General features: G+C 44.4%; 1 protein-coding gene across 5 annotated transcripts in view; it reads right to left on the bottom strand.

Annotated features, from left to right (window-relative positions):
- The window catches only part of dock1 (dedicator of cytokinesis 1), a 238902-nt gene that overhangs the window by 12141 nt on the left and 200381 nt on the right, over nucleotides 1-26380 (bottom strand). For all 5 annotated transcript variants that reach the window (XM_066693808.1, XM_066693809.1, XM_066693807.1 and 2 more), the window contains exons 39-46: nucleotides 24226-24315; nucleotides 23482-23586; nucleotides 18017-18158; nucleotides 17325-17406; nucleotides 15805-15889; nucleotides 13283-13369; nucleotides 9856-10032; nucleotides 8476-8559 (exon numbers count right to left, since the gene is read on the bottom strand). In XM_066693808.1, coding sequence (XP_066549905.1) covers nucleotides 8476-8559; nucleotides 9856-10032; nucleotides 13283-13369; nucleotides 15805-15889; nucleotides 17325-17406; nucleotides 18017-18158; nucleotides 23482-23586; nucleotides 24226-24315 — 852 coding nt within the window. The remainder of the gene's footprint in view (nucleotides 1-8475; nucleotides 8560-9855; nucleotides 10033-13282; nucleotides 13370-15804; nucleotides 15890-17324; nucleotides 17407-18016; nucleotides 18159-23481; nucleotides 23587-24225; nucleotides 24316-26380) is intronic.

Raw genomic sequence — 26380 nt, 5'->3', positions numbered from 1 at the left:
TGCCGTGGAATATATTACGCGAAATATAATATATATTACCCGAAAATCGATACAGGAGACGAGACCCGGTTTGTGCAGAAATGACCGGGTTTAGATTCGGCCTCCGAGGACGGTGAAGTCACGCGACTTATTAATCGGAAACGGAGGCAAATGTGTTGACTACAAATATGATGAGGCAATGATCGTATGTAAAAATGCTCAACAACGTGATGATTTAGATTAATAACATCATAATAATAGTATATAGATAGAATGAATAAATTAGAGAAAGTGTGATTGGAATCAAAGGGAGAAAAACTGGGAGTGAGATTTAGGTTTTATTTCTCAGTGGCTGTCCTGACCCAGGGTGACTTACCAATGCCTTTACATTTTTACAAAGATCTATGTTTATAAAAATGTGCCCGAATATTGTAGTGCTTACTACCCAATTTATGAAGCACCAGACCACCCAGCAGACGTCTGAAGAACGTCTACTTTTTCAGCGACAAATACATCTGCACTTTTGATTTGATTATTTAATGTACACACAGTAACTGTAAACAGCAATCCTCCACAGAAGATGACCCTACAGGTGCTCAGGAGAGAGAGATCTGTATGTGCTGCCTGCGAATCCCCTTCCCCTCAATTATATAAGGACATCATCGCAAATTAGAGCAGTTCGGCTTCAGCAGAGGCAGGATACGCAAACTTCTGCAAACAGGTCTAAAATAGCAGCTGGCGCCGAGTGAAGATGAATGAGAAACGCTGATAGTAATCTGAAGATCCCCGAGGATTTGAAATGCCTGACTTCTTACATCTGCATCACCATTAAGGGATTTTCTTTAAGGGACTGAAAGCGCTCTGGCAGGGTTCCTGTTTCCCGGGAAACACGCTGCTTTTTATAGACCCAGAAACGACTGAACTCTAATATTTTAATGGTGGCGAGGCGGCGCAGGATTTGGATAAATATACGTGTAACAGTCCACTATTATAATAAGCAGTCATGAAAGCTGCTGCTTTGTATGTACAAACCATAGGGAACACGTGGGAGCTGTATCCCGCAAGAATGGCACACGGGCCTGCGGACACGGCTTTGTTGCTTTATTAAGCAGAGACCTCGTCCTCTCCTCCGTGTAGGAAATACGTGAAAAGTTTACGTCGGGGATAATACACAATTATACGTTTCTGACATGCTCTGATAAAACTAATCAGTTTATAATATCTTGAGCGTCGAGCACCACGATGCGACCTCACGAGCAATGCAAGCTTTGATTAGCAGCCGCGTCTGTGCCACCCCCCCCCCAGGCTGCAGGACCGCGGCTGAATACAGATCTGATCCAGGCAATTCCCACATCCATGTACTGCCTTCGGTCATTAAAACGCATCGGGCTTGCGGGCCTGTTTGCGATGCGCGGCGCGTGCCGGCCGGGTGCTGGAGAGAAGCGTGAATCGCAGAGTGTGCGCCGGCTCGGCCTCGACTGTGCCGTACTGTACCTCCATCAGCTCAGAGCAGCGCCAGCAATTAGTGCTGCGATTTATCAATGAATCGCTCAGCAAGGGGCGAGAGAATTGAGTTTTCATATGAATGATGTAATCCAGGGAGACGCGCGCTCAAGGGCTCAAGGATGGGCTTACCTGCTATCTGGGGAAAATGTCACCTTAATGAAAAGACAGCTGCTCTGGTTGATTTATTTATTTTTTAAAAGCATAAACAGCAGAATTTTGCCACCCTGACTCTCACTCCTAGACTAGAATACACACTGTGACAGATGCGAGTTTGTTCCCTGGGCTCTCAGTACCTATACTATTTAAATGCTATTCCTCACAGGAAGGTATGGATTTAATTCATGCACAAGCACACACTGTAAACACAGCCAAACCCCCCGTGATCTCTGCGATATAAGACAGAAGCAAATTGAACAAAGCCATCTCTTTTCGTGTGAAAATATTAATTTGTTCTTCGCGTCAACAGACTGTTTTCTGCAAGACAATACAATTACAACTACACAAGAGCGTGTGTTTGAGGACAGAAACACAGCTCACGCTACAGACAGAGGGCCTTTCAGGTCGTCGGTATTAAGGTTGTGCTGCTGGATTAAGGGCAACAGAAAAATGAGTCTTTGAAACGGTTTGGAAAGAAAACCTTCATAAAAATCATACTTCAGCCTAAACAGAAAGGGACTGAAACACGAAATGCAAGCTCCAAGTGTGTGTGTGTATGTGTCTATCTGTCTGTGGGTGTGTCTTTCTAGGTCTATGGGTGTCTGTCTCTCTCTGGGTGTCTGTCTGTCTCGCTCTCTCTGTCTCTGGGTGTCTGTCTGTCTCGCTCTCTCTGTCTCTGGGTGTCTGTCTGTCTCGCTCTCTCTCTCTCTCTCTGTCTCGGTGTCTGTCTCGCTCTCTCTCTCTCTCTCTCTGGGTGTCTGTCTCGCTCTCGCTCTCTCTCTCTCTGGGTGTCTGTCTCGCTCTCGCTCTCTCTCTCTGGGTGTCTGTCTCGCTCTGGGTGTCTGTCTGTCTCTGGGTGTCTGTCTCGCTCTCTCTGTCTCGGTGTCTGTCTCGCTCTCTCTCTCTGTCTCGGTGTCTGTCTCGCTCTCTCTCTCTCTCTCTGGGTGTCTGTCTGTCTCTGGGTGTCTGTCTCGCTCTCTCTCTCTCTCTGTCTCGGTGTCTGTCTCGCTCTCTCTCTCTGTCTCGGTGTCTGTCTCGCTCTCGCTCTCTCTCTCTGGGTGTCTGTCTGTCTCTGGGTGTCTGTCTCGCTCTCTCTCTCTCTCTGTCTCGGTGTCTGTCTCGCTCTCACTCTCTCTCTCTGGGTGTCTGTCTCGCTCTCTCTCTGGGTGTCTGTCTGTCTCTGGGTGTCTGTCTCGCTCTCTCTCTCTCTCTGTCTCGGTGTCTGTCTCGCTCTCGCTCTCTCTCTCTGGGTGTCTGTCTCGCTCTGGGTGTCTGTCTGTCTCTGGGTGTCTGTCTCGCTCTCGCTCTCTCTCTCTGGGTGTCTGTCTCGCTCTCGCTCTCTCTCTCTGGGTGTCTGTCTCGCTCTCGCTCTCTGGGTGTCTGTCTCGCTCTCTCTCTCTCTCTCTGGGTGTCTGTCTCGCTCTCTCTCTCTCTGGGTGTCTGTCTCGCTCTCTCTCTCTCTCTCTGGGTGTCTGTCTCGCTCTCTCTCTCTCTCTCTCTGGGTGTCTGTCTCGCTCTCTCTCTCTCTGGGTGTCTGTCTCGCTCTCGCTCTCTCTCTCTCTCTCTCTCTGGGTGTCTGTCTCGCTCTCTCTGGGTGTCTGTCTCGCTCGCTCTCTCTCTCTGGGTGTCTGTCTCGCTCGCTCTCTCTCTCTGGGTGTCTGTCTCGCTCGCTCTCTCTCTCTGGGTGTCTGTCTCGCTCGCTCTCTCTCTCTGGGTGTCTGTCTCGCTCGCTCTCTCTCTCTCTCTGGGTGTCTGTCTCGCTCTCTCTCTCTCTCTGGGTGTCTGTCTCGCTCTCTCTCTCTCTCTGGGTGTCTGTCTCGCTCTCTCTCTCTCTCTCTCTCTCTGGGTGTCTGTCTCGCTCTCTCTCTCTCTCTGGGTGTCTGTCTTGCTCTCTCTCTCTGGGTGTCTGTCTCGCGCTCTCTCTCTGGGTGTCTGTCTCGCGCTCTCTCTCTCTCTGGGTGTCTGTCTCGCTCTCTCTCTCTCTCTGGGTGTCTGTCTCGCGCTCTCTCTCTCTCTCTCTCTCTCTCTCTGGGTGTCTGTCTCGCTCTCTCTCTCTCTCTGGGTGTCTGTCTCGCTCTCTCTCTCTCTCTCTCTCTCTCTGGGTGTCTGTCTCTCTCTCTCTCTCTCTCTGGGTGTCTGTCTCGCTCTCTCTCTCTCTCTGGGTGTCTGTCTCGCTCTCTCTCTCTCTCTGGGTGTCTGTCTCGCTCTCTCTCTCTCTCTGGGTGTCTGTCTCGCTCTCTCTCGTCTTTTTGTCTCTCTTTGTGTGTGTCAGTCTCTGTGTGTGTATATATGCTTTAAAAAAAACCTCGGAACCATTATTGATGTTAACCGTCTATTTAAAAATAATAATAATCTAGTATCGCCATCTCCATTGTCCGGACATTTAAGCAGCCGCCCCCGCTGCGATACCGTGCTCCGCTCGACCGAAACCATTTAACCGCCTTGAAGCCTTCCATTGTCCACAACTCAGAGCGGCGACACAATCCGGCGATCGATTGATGCCGAGAGTCGATTCGGTGAAAGAAGCGGCAGAGAGCAGTGTACGAGGTTAAAAGGGTTTTAGAGTTGAAAATATCCCATTTGTGCCCGTTTTCTCCTTTACTGTCCGTGAGGCAGAATGAACCATTGTGATCGGCAGACGAGTCCCAGATTGTCTGAACGGCACAATAAAAAAAGACAACACTGGGCTGTTTTATAATGATTTGTAGTTCAAGGATCAGTTTCTTCAAAGCTTTCAAGAACAGATTTTCATGATCTGACCAGGAAGCGTTTTTATTTGTTAATTACATGACTATATATACCAGGTTAAACAATTCTACCATTACGGACAGGATTATTTATTATGTTCTGTACTAACCTACTATTCCAATCCAGAAAAACGCACTTATGACATATGATCTGAATCAAAAACCTCACATAGCAAGTAAATAAAGAACAGTTCATGTTGACGCACATTAAAAGCCAAACAAAGACACACAACTGGGCCGGTGAGATCCTGGCCGGCTGAGACTCTTCCTCAACACTCGGACAGCGTGTATTTAAACATCTCCCTTCACTGCCACAGAGACGCTCCTCAGATTAACTGTTCTGGGTTTACAGGGGTACTTTCAACTACAGCTTTCAGAACAGGTGTTTAAAAATAGGAGGTGAAACCACAATGCTGAGACGATGAGACGCGCTAATTGAAATTCTAATGTGAGGCGGTGATGCTCGTCACAATAGAGGTTAACGAACGCTTTCCATCAAAACATCTCTAGCTAGTTTACATAACAAAAGTAACTATATATATATATTTGATACACAAAGACATTCATGAGTCTGAAAAACAGCAGGATGCTTCACTCAATAATTAAGTGTGTATATATAGTACATCTATGTCTAGAATTCACAATTAATTTGATTATACATATATTTCACAAATGAATCTCTCTCATCAGGCTAGACAACAGTGCATTAAAGGACAGTGAATCAGACCCGTCTCCCTCTCACACAGTAATAACACTGGAACAGAGGAGGGGACTTGATTCAAGTCTTCAAAATCATGAAAGGCATCGACCACATCAAACCAGAGGAGCTTTTCCAGATCAGCAGGGACACACGCACCCGGGACACAAATGGAAATTGGGCTTCAAGGCATTCGAGACAGAAAACAGGAGACACTTCTTCACACAGAGAGGCGTCACAATCTGAACAAACTCCCCAGCGATGTGGCTGAAGAGACAATTTGGGATCATTCAAAAACAGACTGGATAGGATCCTTGATCACTTAGTTATTAATGGACACCAAACGAGCACGAGGGGGCGAATGGGCTGCTCTCCATTGGACACTGTCTTATGTTCTTAATGCAGAGACAACTGGGATATTACAGTCCCTGGGAAGACACAGGCCTGGCTGAAAAGTATGGAAAAGTAAAGATAGTGAAGTGAAATGGTAACACGGTGAGAAGCGCTGCCAATAACAACACGAGTGCAGAGCCGTGCTGGTGGCCTGCTGTTGGGCTTCTGCACACCTCTCAACGCCTGACAGGACGAGGAGAGTGCCGAGGCTGTGATCAGATCTGAAAGTCCTCCTGCTCTCCTGTCCTTCACTACAGGCACACTGTGGAGTCTTTCTGAGAAGCTTTATTCTGCTCGGAGAGTTGGGCAAAGAGCCCCTTGAACTGCAGATACACAATAAGCACACACTCTGGTGTCTGAATCTTCTCCACGACGAAGAGACTGATACTTAAGAGCGGCGCTCCAACGCAAGGACAGAAACACTCACAACTCCCATTCACTTATTTATAATCCACAGTGAAATACTCATGCAGAGACAGAACTGCATTATGGGCCATATAGTGACATCATGGATATACATGGTTTCTGCTCAAACAAAATAGCGGGGAAGGGGGAAAAATGACGTCATGCAATAATTCTAATAAATACTTTAAGTGGCCCTTAACGTTCTGGCTGTACTTTAGTTTTTAAGGAATGATGCCATTAAATATTGATCAGACTTGCTGGAGCTGCAGCCTTCAGGGTTATTAAAAGGATACATCCATCTAATTGAATGGCTTTACAAACCCCGGCAACAACAACACAACTCATGAGCAGCACAGCAGATGAACCCACGACCCTGCGCTGCAGAGTCCAGAGCCCTGACTGCTACTCCGCACTGCTGCCCACCCCAGGGACGCTGTGGGGGGGCTACCTGACTACAGTATTGTGGTTCAGTTCATTAACCTTTTCATTCCCACGATGCCAGAGAAGTGGGTGGCAATGCGTTGTGCAGCCGCGCAGAGAGAGCTCCGGCACCGGGCTGCGACAGCTGCCTCAGCGCCGACTATTAAACATGGACAAAAAGATTAACTGATAAGTTGGATCACAGAAGCGTAAGTGCCTGCAATCCCAGCTCCTCCAGTGAAGTGTCTCCACCAGGCACAACAGAGCGTCACACAACACAAACGCAAGTCCCTCAGAAAGACATAGCTGGGACTTGAAATAACACAGTCTGTCTGGGAGCTTTATACAATCCCATCTTATGCGGCTGCGATGGCGCTTGTGTCTTTTCCTGGCTATGAAATTAAGATGACAACATCTTGTGGGTGTAGCGCACTTTACTACACAGCGGCTGTGCAAACAAGAGCTCTTAAAAGCAGCGCGGCTCTGTATAATCCTGTACACTTGTGCGTTTCTCAAAGAGGCTCTGAGAACGAACGCCACGAGAACAAAGAAGTGTTGTGCCTGTAAAGCAGCAAGCGCACAACATCAAAACTCTTACTCTACATTACACATCTGATATGTAGCGGCGAGGTAATTAAGACTGATGTCTGATGGCAAAGACTACATAGTACTTTTATTTCGGAAGTGCAGGTTGGTAGACATGTAAGCCAACAGAAAATTAATTATTTTTTCAATAACCTTCTGAAGCGATGTACAAGTTATAGTTCTGAATTCTGTCTTCAATATGTTATTTTATCTGTTGGAATAAGCATCTCATTAATAAAAGTCTTTAAACTATAACTCAGAGCTCTGTTACCCTGAAACTAAACCCTAGTCAGCAATTTACTGTCTCCAAGCAAGTTCATGCACAAGCACATATAGTGACCTGTACAATTATTGGAGACTTGCCAACCAACCAAAGCTACAGGTGAAGGGAAGTGCATGTGGACTGATGCCAAACACAACTTTTTAGGTGGTGTGGTTGTCCATGTAGTTCTTTAAATGTATATGTGACTTGATTCAAGTCTTCAAAATCATGAAAGGCATCGACCACATCAAACCAGAGGAGCTTTTCCAGATCAGCAGGGACACACACACCCGGGACACAAATGGAAATTGGGCTTCAAGGCATTCGAGACAGAAAACAGGAGACACTTCTTCACACAGAGAGGCGTCACAATCTGAACAAACTCCCCAGCGATGTGGCTGAAGAGACAATTTGGGAACATTCAAAAACAGACTGGATAGGATCCTTGATCACTTAGTTATTAATGGACACCAAACGAGCACGATGGGTCGAATGGCCTCCTCTCCATTGGACACTATGTTCTTATACATGCTTAACACGGCCTGAAGTACAAGAGAACCACTTAACAGCCTGAGTTGGACTGAAAGTTAAGTCTATATTTGAGATGTCCAGTACGATTTAAACAAACCCCTCAAAGAGAAAAGCAACACATCAAAATCCAAATGGAGACTCCTTTCATTAGTCTTGTCTTTGCACATGGCTACACGGCTTAAGCAATTACAGACGTGAGACGTCAGACACGGGGCCACGCTGGCCTGGCAGCACAACTCCATGTGAATACAGAGGTTAAACACTGTGGGCACATCTGAACGGCAGCTGTGACCGCGCTCAAACACGTTATTACGGCAGGATTAATAATAAAGTGCTGGACTTTATTATCGCGAACGTTCTGCGGATCATAGTTCTCTGTATCCGAGAGGGACGTGGGAAAATGTAACGTATATTCACGTTTACTGGGTGGATTTCAAATGAAAACAAGCTGATTTACTCCATGTAGTGCCTCACTAAAGGAAGAAGAAAACATAGCCTTGTGGAAAATGCTCTTCACTGCACGAACAGGTTTATTTTCTTTCAGATTAAACCCTTCAGTCAGCGTTCACAGGGTTGCCACACGACACGTGTCTGCGCTGTAGCAGAGCGGCCTCTTACCATATAAAAGGCTTTTCTGCTCTTGCACTGATGATGCCAAACTGCCGCTCTGCATCTGAAAACAATTCCTTAAAAACCTCTCCTAAACCGAGGCCGTCAAGGTTTCATCTGTCTGTGACACCTCCCTGCTCTTCATCACGGCCCCCCCGGCACGGGAAACGGCGACGCACACATACCTGCCAGGCGATGAGGTCCTTCAGCTTCTCAATCTTGTCCTGCTCCTGGGGGTGCTCTTGCGTGTACTTCTCTGTGAAGAAAGCCTAATGACAACAAGGGGGAAGGGGAGAGAGAAACACGACTCTCAGTGACATCAAAACATCTTTCAAGGGAGCCGAGCCCTCGAGGTGACTCTCTCTCCTCTCTTCTCGTACGAGGAGCGCCGCTTCCAGCCGACACCGATGTGTCAATTTGGAGTTGATTTATCATCGCGGGCAACTGGTTATTGCTGTTTTATGATGACAAAACATATGGCGGAGGACTTCTGCAGACGAGATGTGATGAAGTGGTCGTGACAGCGGATTCAAATTGAGAAAAATATGTGCGTAATTGTAAACCGAGGCGAACGCTGCAAGACGTCAATAGCTCCCGCTAAGCAAACATAAATATGTATAATAGGAAGAGCGTCTGAACCGACAGCTGTAGATCATTGGGTCCAAAGTTATTGTAATTAGCTGAAAGAGAGATGATGAAGACAGATAGCGAGGTTCTGGGGATGTCATTGTGGATAAAGACTTTGACACCGGTGGTATCCGGCTGGAAGGGCTAGGGTATCTATCCACAGGGAGACGACACAATCACATACAAGACCAAACACACACAGCGAGGGACACGAACCACATGCAGTGAAGCAAACTCTTCATACGGAGGACCGGCTGCCGACGGACCACGATGTTGAAACACACGGGAGGATGAGATATAGGTTCATCAAAATGATTAAAGATGAATAGATAAATAATACAATGTTGTACTATGCATAACGCAGCATCACTAATTTGGAAAATGAAGCAGAATGGGACTTTCTAATCAAATCACTAAAATGTCAGATTACGAATGAAACCCTGGTTATCTGAAAAAGAGGAAACGACCCAAAGGCTGTGAGGTCGTGTGGGAGTATCTCGTTTTCCACTGTACAGGAGGTATTTATACAAGCAGGAAGCGCAGCCCGAGTGACACGTACAGCGTCCAATAGGCAGCTTTGTTTAAAAAAACATGGTAGCGACAGACCTCTCCCCTTTGGGTAGTATTCTCCACTTCTCCCCATTATTCTCAATTCCTGTATTATTTTCTATATCTATATCTGTCCGTCTCTCTCTCTCTCTCTCTCTCTCTCTCTCTATATATATATATATATATAGATACACATTTATATATAATACATTCTCTGAAATAAAGAGTGACTGATTTTACCGCACTGTAAGAAAATATAACCGAAGTAAAGCGGGTCGATGGCGTCAGGTCACAGACAGGGCTGCGACCCACCGCACACGATCAATCTCATCTCCCTTTAAACGAAGGCCACACAGGAACAGAGTCACTTCTGTCGCCGCCTCTCTTACCTTTTCGTAATTGGTAAAGCCCCCCATCACCGCTGGGTCCACAATCCCGTTCAGCAGCATCGACAGGGGATTGATGGGGAGGTTGGGGTCGTTCAGATGGCGCTGGACCATATTATTGATCTTCTCGTTGGTCAGATGCATCGTCTCGATCGCGTTTTCCAGAGGGCTTATTTCAACCTGGGGACGAGAGGAAAACAAACAAATCATCAGCCCGGTGCTTTAAACTTCCACCACTCCTACATTTTACTGCTCAGTTTGTCATCCCGCAGGTGTCTGTGTTTCTCTCCTCCGTGCCAAATGCTTGATGTATTTACTTTCTTGCACACCTTTTAATAATCGTTTTCAATCTGTAAAGCGCTGCCCTGCGAAGGGCGCTTGGGTGAGTGATTGACATATGTAAGTGTGGTTAAGGACTTATAAGTTGTGGTTAGGATTCCTGACTTGCAAATGGAGGCTTGTGTTGATTGATCCACTTAGAAAGATGCTGTATAAATGGGAACACATGTGGACTGCTTTGGATAAAACCAATTATAATCAATTATTAAGAAGAAGAACATTTATAATAGAAAACAAGGTCAAACCACATCTATAAATGCACTTCCAGCTCTTTGCCAACACAATACAACAGTACTCTAACCAACACAGTGAAGAGGTACCTTGACTGACTTTGGACAATAAGAGCGTGCGGCCCAGCGCCACCAGAAGCAGTTTGTCGTCGCGGGTCATCGAGTGTCTAAAAGCCCTCGCTGTTCTGACGGACGGAAGCCGATCCCGTCGCTTTCATTAAGTGGGGTTTACAAATAACGAACAGGAGGCGTGTCCCTGAAATATGCTAATCTCTTAATACCTCATTTATCTTCTGCCTAACAAGATAGCCAAAATAATCCCACCCTCCATCCACCCACTTAACTGCACCAACTTCTGTCCATCTGTGATGGAAACCGGATAGTGGATTAAGAGGGATCAGAGGAGACAACAGCATTCTTCCCTGATTGATCTGTGGGTTTTGTTTTGTGTTTTTAATTATTTTGTGATTAAGCCAAGAACAATAACCATCTGCGTCACTTCGAAGTAATTAAGGCACCATATTTAGTGTGATATTTTTATGTATCAGGACACTATCCCTCTAGGAAGGCTGGTTTCGGATTTAACACAGGACTGTGTAGGTAATAATAGTAATTAAAAAGAAAGTTTGACACCAGTCCTGAGGCTGCTTCCTCTGGTTCTCGATTACTCTTTTTTTTTTTTCATAATTTTAAATAGTCTCTTCTCAGGTTTTGTGGAGAAGGAAAAATAAATATATATATCATAATAAAATCTCAAGGGCACACTCTTAAAACCAATATGAATCTGTGTGAGATTTATAGCCATTTATAAATGACTGTGGTTTTGCTCATTCATCTCCATCCATCCCCCGACTGGTATTAGTCTAAATAAAGCCCAGTGCAGTTCAGCCTTGCCCAGTAGATGGAGCTCCCTCTCTCGTCTATATGGAAATATGGGTTACCCTCCACAGCACATGACAAACAGCCATTAATTCCTTGAACCCCCGAGTATCCCGACAGCATCAGCCCACATCTAACCCACAGACACCCCTGGGAAGGAGGATCGCTCGGGCTGTGTTTGGAGAAAGCAGTGGGATGCGCTCCTCTGTGTGAGTTGCACGGGGAGACTGGAGCGCAGACAGGGACAACACTGGGACACCACGAGCAGCCGACGCCTCTGCAGAGACTCTGGAATATCTGACTGGTTAATTAGGTGGGAAAACACTTACTGATGTCGTCACTTAAAATAAATTAATACAACCATATTTTAAAACTAGAGCAGCAGTAAAACTGTGTGTCTGGAGTCCAAACCTCAGTGCCTAGTGTGAATCTTTTGCCTCCTGCTTCTTTGGCCGAAGTCTCAATCCGAAGGGGTCAGGACCCGTTCCTTCTCCGGCACCAGACCTTTCCTGAGGTGCACACCGGGCCGAGACAGACAGGCCGGGTCTTGCATAGTGCGGGTTTTAACTATGCATTCACGCTCCTACAGAGCTAATGCAGGGCTTGATTGTCCGTCAAAGAATAGCATCAACTACTAAACGGGGGACAGAGAAGATGCGCGTTTGCCCGTGATGTTAGCTGTTCTTGCGCCGACAACACAGCTGCAGTCATGGTGCCTGTCTGTGTTTCTGGGTGGTGACAGCAGGGACTGAGAGATGCATACGTGCCACCGAGGGCTTGTTTCCCGCAGCTGCCAGCGCCGAGGCACGACGCTCTTCACTGCGGCGCTCGAGTGAGGTCTTCTTTCACACAAACTCGCGCTTCGATAGACAATAGAATAGAAAGTAGAAATGCAAAGTAAAAGCCGACGCCATCAATGGGTTCTTGCGTGTGAAATATACAGCCCAGAACTCAATTCACTGTTCTAGTGAGTCGCCTAATAATGTCATGCATCACATTTCCAATTCAGAGCTCCGCAGAGACCATAATCACATTATGCATAACATTTTACATCTGAATACAACTGCCTTTATTATCATCCAGGGGACAATATGTGGGATTTGATCACTTATATGCAAATTGCATTTCAGAGCGCACACCAGCCGGGATGACCTTACCGTTCCAGGCAGGGGATGGAAATATAATCTGTTTGCCTAGGTGTTTAACTTTCTAATGTGGATTGACAGCACAAGCTGACAAACAGGGGGATCCGGGAAGCGTACGGCTGCCGAGGGTTTTGCTCATCAGCGAAAAGCTCGGTGTTGCAACCCAGCGCCAAAAAGTGCGTTTAAAAACTAACAAAAAAATGTTGTAGCATCCTAGAAAGCCCCTTGAGAAGCCTGGTTGTGTCCACCCCCACAACACTGTCTACAGAGAGGCAGTGAATGAGGCACTGCAATCGCACAACCAACACAAATCAGAGAAGACTGCAGCCAGAACAAAAAACACAATCTTTTGGTTGTTCTGATTTGTTTTCCAACCAGCCGAGACTGTTATCTGGTGAGGGCTACACATTATTAACCCTTTTCAAAGCCTTACAGTCATACAGTAATGACTATTAATAGTAGCTGAAGGGAAACTAATCATATTGCAGCTCCTAAGACCGTAATTATGGAAAATACCATTTCAAATATCATTCCCAGCCCCGGACCTACATGAGTATAAACATAATCAATATCGGCAACACATTTAGAATAAATCACGCTGATCACGCCTGATTGCATCGCATGCGTGTGCCATTCAGACACTGACACGATGCATGTGACCATTAACGAACAGCCACCCTTTCCGATATCTCCCCGTGGCCGAGCGGGGGGACTCGGTGGTTTCCATTACTCCAGCTGTCCACACCGCTTAAGCGGACGGAGCATATTGATCTCACTCCGCCCCAGACACTCACGCGATTATGAAGCCTGGCTGCTCCTGTCGTGCATCACACTTACCCTCGAGTCAGAGATAACTTCGAACCATCGCAGGATCCCGGGCAGCTTGTACGCCGTGACGTAAGTGGTCCTCTCGATCCACATGTTCTGGAAAGGGAAGAGAGACGAGTGTTTTCTGTGAATCACAATCCCACAGAGCGCACTGCCGCTAATGATGGAGGCCAAGGCAAGGAACGCTACATAAAGCACATCCTGTCAAGAGAAATGTTCCCCGTGCACTTAATATATTCCTACAGAGGATCTGAATGGCACTGAGCAAAAACAAATACTAAAAAACTAAAAGCATGACCTTGGCTGTGCTGGTGGATGTTTGATTAAAACACTTTTCTAAAAAGAGCTTCGTATTTTATTTTATTTTGGGGATGGAGGTTAGGAGACCCTCTCTTTGCAATTAAGTCACTTCCTACAGATAACAGCACAGGTCTTTTCCAAGAGATTGAGAGATTTAAGAGAGAGGGACATTCAATTTAAATGAAGCCATTTGAAACTTTATGTTTTCCCCTTGGGTCCTTATCGAACTTATTTCTTCTCAATTTATAATGCATCTTAAGCTAAAGCAGACAAAACCCGTTACGTTAAGGATATTATTATTGAATTTGATTGTTTAAATGATTTATTAATGATGGCATCCTATTATTTATTAAGAACTCAAATTGAGATTCATAATGTTTAAAATGCACTCCCTCTACTCTCTCAAAAATCAACCAATTCACTAGAATCTATCTGTGAAACTGTTGGAACTTTGGAAATAAAAAAGGGTGTGCAACTGATTTAAAAAACACATTCAGTCACTTGGCGGGTTACACTGCGCGTCACGGTCTGTCTGAAGATACTCTTCATTTCCAGAGCAAATCTGCGTACCAGTCTCATTGATCTCGTCCACAAAGCACTCGACTCGTAACCTGGCCGCTGGAGACCCACAGAGACAGAGAGAGCGAGAGACCCACAGAGAGACAGAGCGAGAGAGACACACAGAGAGACAGAGAGCGAGAGACCCACAGAGAGACAGAGAGCGAGAGACCCACAGAGCGAGAGAGACCCACAGAGAGACAGAGAGCGAGAGAGACCCACAGAGAGACAGAGCGAGAGACCCACAGAGAGACAGAGAGCGAGAGAGACCCACAGAGAGAGAGAGCGAGAGAGACCCACAGAGAGACAGAGAGCGAGAGAGACCCACAGAGAGACAGAGAGCGAGAGAGACCCACAGAGAGACAGAGAGAGAGACCCACAGAGAGACAAAGAGAGAGAGAGAGAGACAGAGAGCGAGAGAGACCCACAGAGAGACCCACAGAGACAGAGAGCGACCCTCAGAGAGACGGAGAGCGAGAGAGACCCACAGAGAGAGAGAGAGACCCACAGAGAGACAGAGAGCGAGAGAGACCCACAGAGAGAGAGAGAGCGAGAGACCCACAGAGAGCGAGAGACCCACAGAGAGACAGAGAGCGAGAGAGACCCACAGAGAGAGAGAGCGAGAGAGACCCACAGAGAGACAGAGAGCGAGAGAGACCCACAGAGAGACAGAGAGCGAGAGAGACCCACAGAGAGACAGAGAGAGAGACCCACAGAGAGACAAAGAGAGAGAGAGAGAGACAGAGAGCGAGAGAGACCCACAGAGAGACCCACAGAGACAGAGAGCGACCCTCAGAGAGACGGAGAGCGAGAGAGACCCACAGAGAGAGAGAGAGACCCACAGAGAGACAGAGAGCGAGAGAGACCCACAGAGAGAGAGAGAGCGAGAGACCCACAGAGAGCGAGAGACCCACAGAGAGACAGAGAGCGAGAGAGACCCACAGAGAGAGAGAGAGCGAGAGAGACCCACAGAGAGAGAGAGAGCGAGAGAGACCCACAGAGAGCGAGAGACCCACAGAGAGACAGAGAGCGAGAGAGACCCACAGAGAGACAGAGCGAGAGAGACCCACAGAGAGAGAGAGAGCGAGAGAGACCCACAGAGAGAGAGAGAGCGAGAGAGACCCACAGAGAGAGAGAGAGCGAGAGAGACCCACAGAGAGAGAGCGAGAGAGACCCACAGAGAGACAGAGCGAGAGACCCACAGAGAGACAGAGACCCACAGAGAGACAGAGAGCGAGAGAGACCCACAGAGAGAGAGAGAGCGAGAGACCCACAGAGAGAGAGAGAGAGCGAGAGAGACCCACAGAGAGAGAGAGAGCGAGAGAGACCCACAGAGAGAGAGAGCGAGAGAGAGAGAGACAGAGAGCGAGAGAGACCCACAGAGAGACAGAGAGAGAGAGAGAGAGACAAAGAGCGAGAGAGAGAGAGACAGAGAGCGAGGGAGACCCACAGAGAGAGAGAGAGCGAGAGAGACCCACAGAGAGAGAGAGAGCGAGAGAGACCCACAGAGAGAGAGAGCGAGAGAGACCCACAGAGAGACAGAGAGAGAGAGAGAGAGAGAGAGTGTGTGTGTGCGGGTGTGTCAGAGGCACACTGGCATTGTCACAAAAACATCACGTTCAGCTCACACGCCAAAAAAAAAAAAAAAAAACAAGAAAGAAAATTATAATTACAGCAAATTCATTCTCCGGATCCTTCTCTCCCTTCCTCACTGGTCTGGAATACTGAAATTTATGGACTTCGTTTATCGTGTAGAAACTGGGAAAAAAAAAAAAAAAAAAAAAAGGAGAAGAAAAAATAGATTGCTGAAGTATATAATCTGCAATCATGCACTTTTAAGCTTGGTTAAACAGTTTGATTAGGTTCCTTAAGGCAACAAAGGATCTTTATATCCAGCAAAAACAACAGCTGGCTTTTTGAACCAGTATAATGATAATTATTATTAATAATATCATTATTATTATATAATCACCATCATTATCATAATCTACATACATTTAGTAATGCATTTATTATTATATTTTTAAAAATATATAGTATCGAGAGCACTGAAAACATTTGACAACAATATGAGTAGCTGGGAATGAATTCTCATCAATGCTGCTGACAGTAAACCTCGCCGTATCGGACGCGGTGAAAGTAAATTACTGGCCAGTGCGAACCTGCGCCTCCAGGTTAATAGACTTTCACACCCGGAGAACGATCCTCGCGGTGTGCCATTACGCCTGCGATGCGCCGGCCTCGGCCCAGCCTGCATCTGGGAGAGTGTGAACGCACGGAGTGTATTACTGCGCTGTGTGAGAGGGGCTTTTCGTTGTTAATGTTGTTTCACAGAACTACACTGTTGATAGTCCAAACGTGTAAAGAATAAACACACACACACAACAATCTCCCTCGAACATACTGCGTGGTTTTGCAAATATGACAACATCTGGATAACACTGATAAGAGAACCTATATAAGCATTAGTGGAACGGCATATCAAACCCGACGAGTGCAGTTAACTGTCAATCTGGCATTAAAGGAAATAAAGTCAACTACGGACGCTGACGTCCCTCGTAACAGCAACCTCAAATTACAACTCCCACGAACCCTGGCAACCCAGAGGTCCTAAAGCATCGCGATTACTTCCACACACGACTTGGGACGTTTGTAGGACAAGACAAATCCACACATCCCGGTTATTATTTGCATTACGGGGCTCACATAAACAAAGCCAACCGCACACCGCAGAGCCGGTCTCCTGTGATTTCAGGCGCGCCTCAAACCCGATACGCCACGCTTTGTTACGATCACCTCGTCTGTACCCAGATGCCATGCAGTATTAATTTGTGCAGGATACCATCGCCAGCGCACGCCTCGTCGTTTCCTGCCAGGATTATAATAGGACGGAGCTACGGGACCCGTGACACCTGGGCCCGGAGTTAAAACGAAACAAAGGGACGGGGAATTGATTTACACCTCAAAATAAATGCCCCTGAGAACAGACACTTCAATATAATAGCGACGTACTTCGCATGAATGCGTTCATCATCTGAAACATTTTAAAATACGTCGATGAGATGCGTACAGCTGATATTATTACAGATAACAGCGGTAAACAGGTGTCACAGCCATTCTTCACTTTAACAGCATCAGAGAGCAACACATTACAGACGTCCTCAGTCCGGACTCGGCCTGGAGAAGCCGTTACCTCACGATCTGCTCCGACACCGGCTTGTTCTGAAACTTCGGCGGCAGCTCAAGGATGGGCTTCACCGTGAAACACTGGATGTCTGTGTCGGAGGTTAAAGGCAAATCATAAGGCAGAGAAAGGCGAAACAACAGGCACTAAAAATAAAAGCTAACTTGCAAGATAATAATTGGGAGGGAAGACTCGAGGTGTTTCCAACACATTTCAAATCAATTTACACGTTTTTTTTTATCTTAAAAGTGTTTCAGATGAGGAACAGTAAGATTACAAAAGCGTGTATAATCTTCAGAGGAGGATAGAACTTTCCCACTTCGTTGCTTCAAACAGGTTTTCTGTTCTTTCCCGGTTTAAAAGGGTTTCTAGATGTGTTTCTTCAATACTTATTATGGTTTTGGTTCCAGCTGAAAGACACATAAGGTTAATTTGAACCTTTCAATTATTATTATTATTACTTCTTATAGGAATTCCCAGATTAGAAGCTACTTTAACTCTTTCAATTAATTTTAACTGGTAACTGGAAATCTCCAGCATCAAAAAATAATTTTCTAATTAGACAATTCAAACAAGGGTCCAATTAAAGAAGTGTTTGGTGGGAATGGAAACCATCAGACCCCGGCGTCTGGAAGTAGGGGTTGGAGACACCCCTCGCTCTCACCAGTCTTTCTGAACGTTTACACACACAGCAAGGATACACTGCGCTGGGGAGCTTTTAATTTCCTCGCTGGGAGGCGTTGACGTCTTCATTTTCTCCGCGTTGGGGAATTGGGTGAGCAGTCGGGCCTCAAAGTCTTCGCGCCGCTCGTACTCCTTACCTCGGTATATGAACATTTTGTTCTGCAGAGAGAGAGAGAGAGAGAGTGTGTCCGTCAACAAACGGACAATAAGAAGAGGTTGTTCATAACAGCAATAATCTGGGCAAACATTCAACAGAAAATTATGTACTTTTGTTGATTAGATGGAAAAGAAAGAAGACTGGAATGACGAATGATGAATATTCACTTAACGAGGGAATCTTTTGCCGGTGGTTTAGAGATATTTTCTGTAGTGTAACACTACAAACACAAAAAGCGATTCCCTTTCACAGCAATGTTCACAACTTCCACGACAAAACTGCACTGCTCGTCTCCTTCTCCACCACTCCACCGCCCCGGCATTTGATCCTAATTCATACCCGAAACATGCAAACCATCCACAGGACTAATTATTTCGTCTGGTCTGGGTTATTTATACAGTTGTACGGCCACTGACGCTTCTCAATAAGATTGAATTAGCAGGACGAAAACCAATATACGGAGATCTGAATTGAGGGAAGGCAATTAAAAAGACATAAGAGGCAGGGAACAACACAGAGAGGTCATGGGTCGGCCAAGTAATCCATCATTAGTCATTATGGTAAGAGAACAGATGCTCTGGAATCCATCGGCACTGACAAGAATGGAAAAAACTAATATATAGAAAAACAAGCAAGACGATCCAGGACCGATGCACGCAATTTCGTCAGCACGTTTTAATTAAAATGTTAAATTCTAACTACATCATCATAATCTGCATATCAAGGACCTGGAAGTAATGTGACAGAAGAAACTCTTGGATTCTTTCCATATATTTGCCACTGAGATCTGAGGTCATTTCTGACTCCCAAAAAACGCTGGCATTTTACCGAATTGGCGGATTGAATGCCCTCCAGATGGATTTTAACGGTGTGAAGGGAATAGACACACAAACCCTATTTTTAGAAGCACACACTGCATTGTACAAATACAGACACTCCCACCAAGAACATATTGACAACAGCAGTTTGAGTATTGAAAGAGGCAGAAATATACATTTTACACATTTTATGTTACGTAGGATGGTTCTATAACAATTTGGCACAAAGGCAGACAAGATCAAACTGGATGAAGATTTATTTACCAAAACCTGAGAGATAATTACGTTTATAGTTTCATCTCGCTGTGCAGTGTGAATTGCTTGGGTGCCATTTTGAAACCTACTCCGAATACTGCTTTCTGAAATGTGCCGAACAAAAAATTACCTTAAGATCCCTCTTTATGTCAACCAACTCTGGTTTAATCTCTTGTCCCCGTGGCATAATTGTGTGTAAAAACACAAACCGCAGCAGGTCAGCTTCACAAAGCAATCACATTCCCACACTCCCATTTATTAGGACGTACAATCACTTGGCCACTACTTCAGTTATGACTAAATTACACACAAACTCAACACTACACAACGAGACCGACCCGCAGTATTAAATGAGCTCGACTGCGGAGAACCGCAAACACACTCGCCCTCATTAAACACACTTTCTGTTTTATTACCATCGCTCGTTCAAAGAGAGATCCTCGGTCTTTGTTCCGAAGTACATTAATTCCTCTTAAAAATGTTCCCCGTTACGAAGCACATCTCATTAAAACAAAAGGAACTTCAGATTTTGCAAAGCGGCGGTTATGAAACGCGTTTGAATAATTTCCTAGCCGAGAGTCGACTGAAGTCAAGTCAGAGGGGGTCGAGTTAAACTACAAAGCCTCAGCAAAATAAATACAATTAAGAAATGACGGCCACCTTAGTGTTTATTATTGACAGAAAACAATTACAAAAACAAACAAGACAAATATACTTAATGGGCTTTGAATCTGTATGGGGTGCAGATCTTCTATTGCTTTTATTCCCATTTACCATTAATGCTTAATTACAATTTTGTTCTCCTGGAAATGAAGAGGTTGGTGGGAGTTACAAAAAACACACATACTACTTATAGATTATGAAATCCAACAGATGCATTAATAAGTGCTCGCTCTATATGGTTTTGTTATTAAAAAAGAATCGCTGTGTTGTGCCACGATTGGTCGATCACAAACACAGCCACACACCACAACAATGCGAACACCACCACCATCACAAAACAAGCAGAAAGTTTCCAATTCAATGTCACTTTCAGGAGTTACACTCTTCCAGAAGCTATAGTCGGTGTCTGATTTTGTATTGCTCTTTCCAGCTTTCACTTCAGTTATTGATTGTCCCAATAAATACTGTGGCCTACCTTAACGATACATCAGCGATCAGGCATGTTGTGCGTCTACCGGCTGAAAGATGCCCCTTAATCTCATCTGAGATTCTCCGAGGCCTTATTAATTTGAGCTGGAGGTGCTGTAATATCACAACACGCTTCACAGACGACAATTTCTCTTTTTTTTTTTTAACCTCTTTTACTACAGAAGAGGAGCAAGGGGCTTAAATACATTACAGATAACACGGATACAGAAACAAAATGCATATTTTGTGTTTGCCTACAATCAATTATATGAGAGAGAGAGCAAGATGATTTGATTTCAGATAACAAATAATCCTCTAATGTTTTCATTTCAGTCAACTGTAACTTAAAAGCTTTTTTACAATGATAATTAAAATAATAATAATACAAAGAAAATCTATATCTGCTGACCTTTAACAGAGCTAAATAACCAAAGCCTGCAATATTTACAGGATGAAAGGGAATCAAAGGACAAGACGAGGGGAAAATTAAGATCCCAAGAGATGACAGAGAGAGTCAGGAGGTGAGAGTCCTGACTGCTGATAAAAGCGCTGAAATTTAGTCTCTGCGATGGATTTTCATTCCGAGAATTGGAGCTAAATAAGCAAACACATAACTTGGCCTGTGGCAATTTAATATTTGAAGAATAAGATCCCGGCAGTGAATGGTGGTTGGAAGTGGGGGGGATGTGGGCGTGCTCTGCTCTCTCAGAAACATTGATTCTCTCTGTGCTTTTCTTGCGCTGCAGACCTGAGAAAGAGGCATTTGATTGAATTCTCAATACAAATTTCATGCATCCCCAAATGTGAAGCTTTATAATCTCTAACACGATGAAACACAACAAAACAAACGAGGAGATGAATGTAAATCTGACTTTCTTTATATATAAAAAGTATTTAAAAAGTTCCAATTCAACAGAACAAGAATATTCCTAAATTCTCCTAAGAAATTATTGGATTAGAAACAGCAGGCGTCCATTTGAGGTTTGTTTACTCCGTATCTTCTTAGCCTTACTTATATTCTTTGCTTTTTTTCCCCCACTAAAGTATAGTAAAGTATTAAAGAACCAGACTAAAATTACTATTACTACTCATCATTATAAATGTACTTAAAAAAGAGGAATCTTCATAATCAAGGCACAAAGTTTTATTGCTGTTAATCTATTGTGAGTCTGTGAAAATGTGGAATTAAGTGTCACAAACATTTATTTATGCACTGCAGAAAGATTCAATGTCCCCTTCGCACAGACGAGCCCAATACCTCACCCTGAGGAACCCGACACACAATACCGGCCTGAGTCGATCTCAAGATTAGATCTAAAGGACGAACTAACATCCATGTTTTACGGAGCATGGAGAACACGTAGATTTGACGTCAGACTGGATGCATTTAAAGCAGCACCTTTCTATCATTCAGAAAGAATAAACATTTAAAAAGAAGATCATAAACCTTGCATTGTGTCAGTATATAAATCTTACTCTGGAAACAAAGTAGCTAAAATACTAATATGGTATTCTCCATGCATTCTGTCACGTTTTTCTTAAATATACATTAAGTTATTGTTTTCCAGTTAATATTTTTTAGGTTGGGACCACTGTACCTGTATTATACACTTTATACATGTGTAGTTACCATGTTATAAGTATGTACAATAACAGACTGACCTGGCCTAGCGCAAACAATGCAACAAAGATAACACTATGATGTCTATTTGTTTCATTTCGAAGACACGTGATAATTAATGTGATAGAAAAGTTAATTAAACGTGTGTTAAACATCTTTCAAATTAAAGAATCTGCCCACAATCCTATCAACGCTGGACACAGAATCAAAGATTTGTCATCTTGTTCACACAAGCTGCATGGATTTCAGAAGTCATGGCACTAATGAGTGCTGCTTTATCCACCACCTTTAGGAGTTAAAATTAGAGCTATTTATTCCTTCCTCTCCAGTCCAACTATAGCCTTGTCATTGGCTCCAGGGAACAGGGAGGGAGATAAGTCTTGCGAAAGCTTTATCAATGACTCTCCGCGCCGCAACTACAAACTGAAAAAACACCTTTAATCCGAACCCCAGGACTACACACTGTCCTTTCATTTACACAGAGCTCTCCTAACCACCAACAGCACCGCCACATCAGTGATGCAGGTACCATTAAGAGAAGGAAACATTAAAGCATGCTGGTAGCATCCCACTAGACTGAGAAAAACTGAGAAGAACGTGTGCATCATATGAGGCGAGGAATCGTGAAGCCGGCCGCAGACATACAGCTAAAGAGAGCAAACAGAAAAACGAGAGACATCCATTTCGTTCAGTTCGGCTGCAGTGGGGAGTCAAAGTGTCAGCGCATTATATCAGCCAGAGCTGCAATATCGAAAAATGACACTTACAATATGGAGACGGCCATAACCATCAGCCCAGTGGATGTTTTATGTGCACTGAAGGTTAATGATATTATCCACCATTTCTCTACAGCAGTTACGACAAACGACTCCACAGATTGCGATAGCAGATGGAGAGAACTTTAAAGTTACACTCTATACTTTCAGAAACCATACAACTGCTTTAAAACTGATACACTCAAATAAGAAATAATACAACATCACCACCCTCAGATACACAACCCAATTAAAACTGATCAGGAAATAGATTTATATGCAGAATCATCTATTCTTAAGAATTCCAGCGTGAGAAAGACTGCACAAAAACAATCTAGCTATGAATGGGTGGAAATCTCTCATTCATTGTTTTGGCACAATGTTTAATTTGGCTATGTTTTACATCAGTGACTCTAAGCAGAAAATAATCTCCAAAGATTAATCTACTTTTATATCTAGAAATAACTTTTTTTTGATTCCCAGGAGAAAACCACCAGAAAATGATAATGCCTTAATTAATCATTCACGTTTTTATTTTATTTTTCTAGCGCTGGCAAGCTGAGGAGTTCAGGGAGAAGAACCCCCCCGAAAAAAAAAAAACAACATCTAAAGACAGCCACACTGATATTTACAGACATATTTGCGGGCGTCCTGCCCACATTGCGCTCGAGATCCCCGTCTGATGGGAAAGGCTTCGAGCTGCCCACGTGTCGGGGAGAGGAATGAGACGCTGACGTGCCCTTACCCGCAGGAAGGAGGGAAACCCCTGGCCGTAGTATCCCACGGCGAAGTAATCGGGCTTGGGTCTGATCACTTTCACGATGTTCTCGTAGAACTGCGCCTGCTTCCTCTGAGGAGAGAACGCTTCACATTCAGCACAGCTTGGGTCTGTGATTTACTGTAATAACAGCTGACATTTCATTACGTTTTACCCAAAACACTGCTGGACAAATATACCCCTCTGTGCAGCGCCTGCTCAGAGCCCAGACCCATATTCAGTCCTGCTGTTAGTAATAGCAGTCACTTTTAAAGCTAAGCTGATTCTATGCAACACAAAATAGACGATAAATACAGAAAATTACCCATAAAAACTGCATCAAAGGATTCTGCCTTTAAATGTATTTCTGTAAAGCTTACTTAAAGTAAACCTGATTGTTTATCCTCTAATATACAAATAATATTTATTTTAAAAGATTTCTGTATCCTAAAAGGTATGAATAGACATTTATTTTTAAAGTGATACTGAAATGTTTTTGCTCAAAATGTGTGTTCAAAATAGATCTGTTGTATACTTTCTTTAGGATTGCCTATAATTGTACTCTACTACAAATGTTCTGGCTTCAACCACGGTTTTAAAATTACTTTTTCTCAAAATGACAATCAATATCCTGAAAAAAAACATCTGTATTATTTATTTGGAGAAGAAGAAAAAACAATTACAGTATTTGGAGAAGAAAGCAAAATGAAAACATAGGTGGGATTTACTTACCAACAGTGTGCTGAGCTGTTCAAAGTCAAACATTTCATTTTCATACTGTTCTGCAAGTTCTTTTCCCAATATAATGGCCTCTTCCCACATCTAATTAACACACAAACAAAGAGAACATAATTACAGCTCACACAGGTATCCTGAATAAATGGACATCATTATCTTTGCTTTGATGATGTTGATAATGTTGCATTTATTAGCATGACCGATTTCTATTCATTGGACATCATAACCAGCACAGTGTCTGCTCAGCTTCCTTTACATTAATGTTCTTAACAGATCAATTAAAGAAGATGTCTAAATTAAAAAAACTACATGCATACAAATAAAACAGTAACAATGACACTAATACACTTTCTGTTCCAAGCTAGCTTTTGAAATTTTCTTAATATTGACTCGTGGTAGAGCGATGTATTCCTTCTATTTTTGGAAACAGATTCATTTCTTGCATTGCACTTTTGCAGACATTTAGATGCCATTTAGGAATGGCAATTTTGGCACTGAAGCAAATAATTATTACTGCAAAGCATTTTAGCTGTAAGCATCCTCTCTCCTCTGTCAGAACTCTTAAAATAGGTCAGCCGTTGGTTTCAACACGAGGCGCGCACACAAAACCCATGAAGCCAGTCTTGTCGGGGGGGGCTGCATTTATGATTAATATGCATCGCAGAGATCAATCCCATTGAAAGAGTCACTGTAAGCTCTCTCGTCAGTAGATGTAATACAGTAAGACAGGTTAGACCTCCATTCGTTGAAAGGAAACAAGTGCAGCCAATCTGTTGAACTTTTTTTATAGACGTGGTGGGAACAGATTTAACCGTCAAGAGATTGCCAATATCAGAGCACTGGAGGAACCGAAGGTAGATCGACTGCCAGATCGATGTGGCGGAGAGTGAGCAAAGCTAAGTGGGGACAGGGTTGGTTGGGAAATGTTGCAGTACGTCAAAGTCATTATTATTTGAGTGAGATAAACCCTGAAGAAACCCTTTATTACAGAATCGGTTTTGATCCATGTACAAAACAAGGGATGAAATTTGATCTCAGGTCTGCAGTTTTATAAATAAATTAAACATCCCCATCTCTAAAAGCCAAGTGGATTGAGTTAGTGAGTGAATCAGACATATGATGAGCCTCTGCTAAGACAATCACTGTCTTCCAGCTCAGCCATTTCTCTCGGAGGCAGAGGAGCCTTAGTCTTAGCCTTAAAAAGACAGTCTCAATCATTTGCGCTCTGCCCACTGACTCCTGCTCCTGCTGGATATCTCACAGTGAAAGGCATCAGAGCCGTCAGCTCACACTGTCAGTAATACCGGGTCTTTCCTGGCAGCGCTGACTGCACACAACAGTAATAAGCAGAGTGCAGCGCAGCGCACAACAGCCCATTTCACAGCAGTGTGTGCGGGGCGGCAGGAATCTGCTCTCATCCTCTTTACACGCTTCACAGGGCACAGCGATTAGCACGGCACCCACAGGCACGGGAACGGCGGCCCCATGTCTTCGGCACCGGCACGGCGGCTTCAAGTGGCACCAGAGGAAATAATACGTGGGGAAAGGGGCACAGACTCTCGGAGGCGTGAGAGTGACACTCGCACTGTCAGAGCCTTGGCTGTGCAATACCCTTCCCTGAGCAAACTTCAATCGCATGAAGAAAAAAAAAGTGTTTTCTTCTGCTGCTCTGTTTCCGAACAGGAGATCCTTGTAAAAACCAACCGACCACAAAACCCAACCAAACACATTTCAGTGTCAATGAGTTTATTTGCTTTTTTCCCCTCCTCTCTCTAATTGTTTTCATTTTTTATAGAAGAGAGTCTCCTCTTAACGCTGCACAACTAACACAACCTGACTCATTAGTGCAATTTAAAGAGTCTGGCGGTCTATAAATATCTCTCTGAAGTATTTCACAGCCTCACTATCGCTCTTCATAAAACACAGAAACGATTACCTACCGGCGAGCGGGTGGGATTTGCATGCAGGGGCTCGATCGGGGTGGAAAGGTGGTGTTCAGAAGGAATGAAACTCTCGGGAGACGGGGGGGGTGGGCGGGATTGGAAATTAACACACTCTCCTCTATGATGACTCGGCACACCGGCACACGAGGCCCAGGCACGTTAGGAATGAATTACACTAAACAGCCTGAAGGTCTTTTGATGCAAAG

This window comes from Amia ocellicauda, chromosome 20 (assembly GCF_036373705.1).
Source record: "Amia ocellicauda isolate fAmiCal2 chromosome 20, fAmiCal2.hap1, whole genome shotgun sequence".
In the NCBI taxonomy this organism is placed as follows: domain Eukaryota; kingdom Metazoa; phylum Chordata; class Actinopteri; order Amiiformes; family Amiidae; genus Amia; species Amia ocellicauda.
Note: the sequence above shows the minus strand (reverse complement) of the source record. Positions and strands in the feature narration are given on the sequence as shown.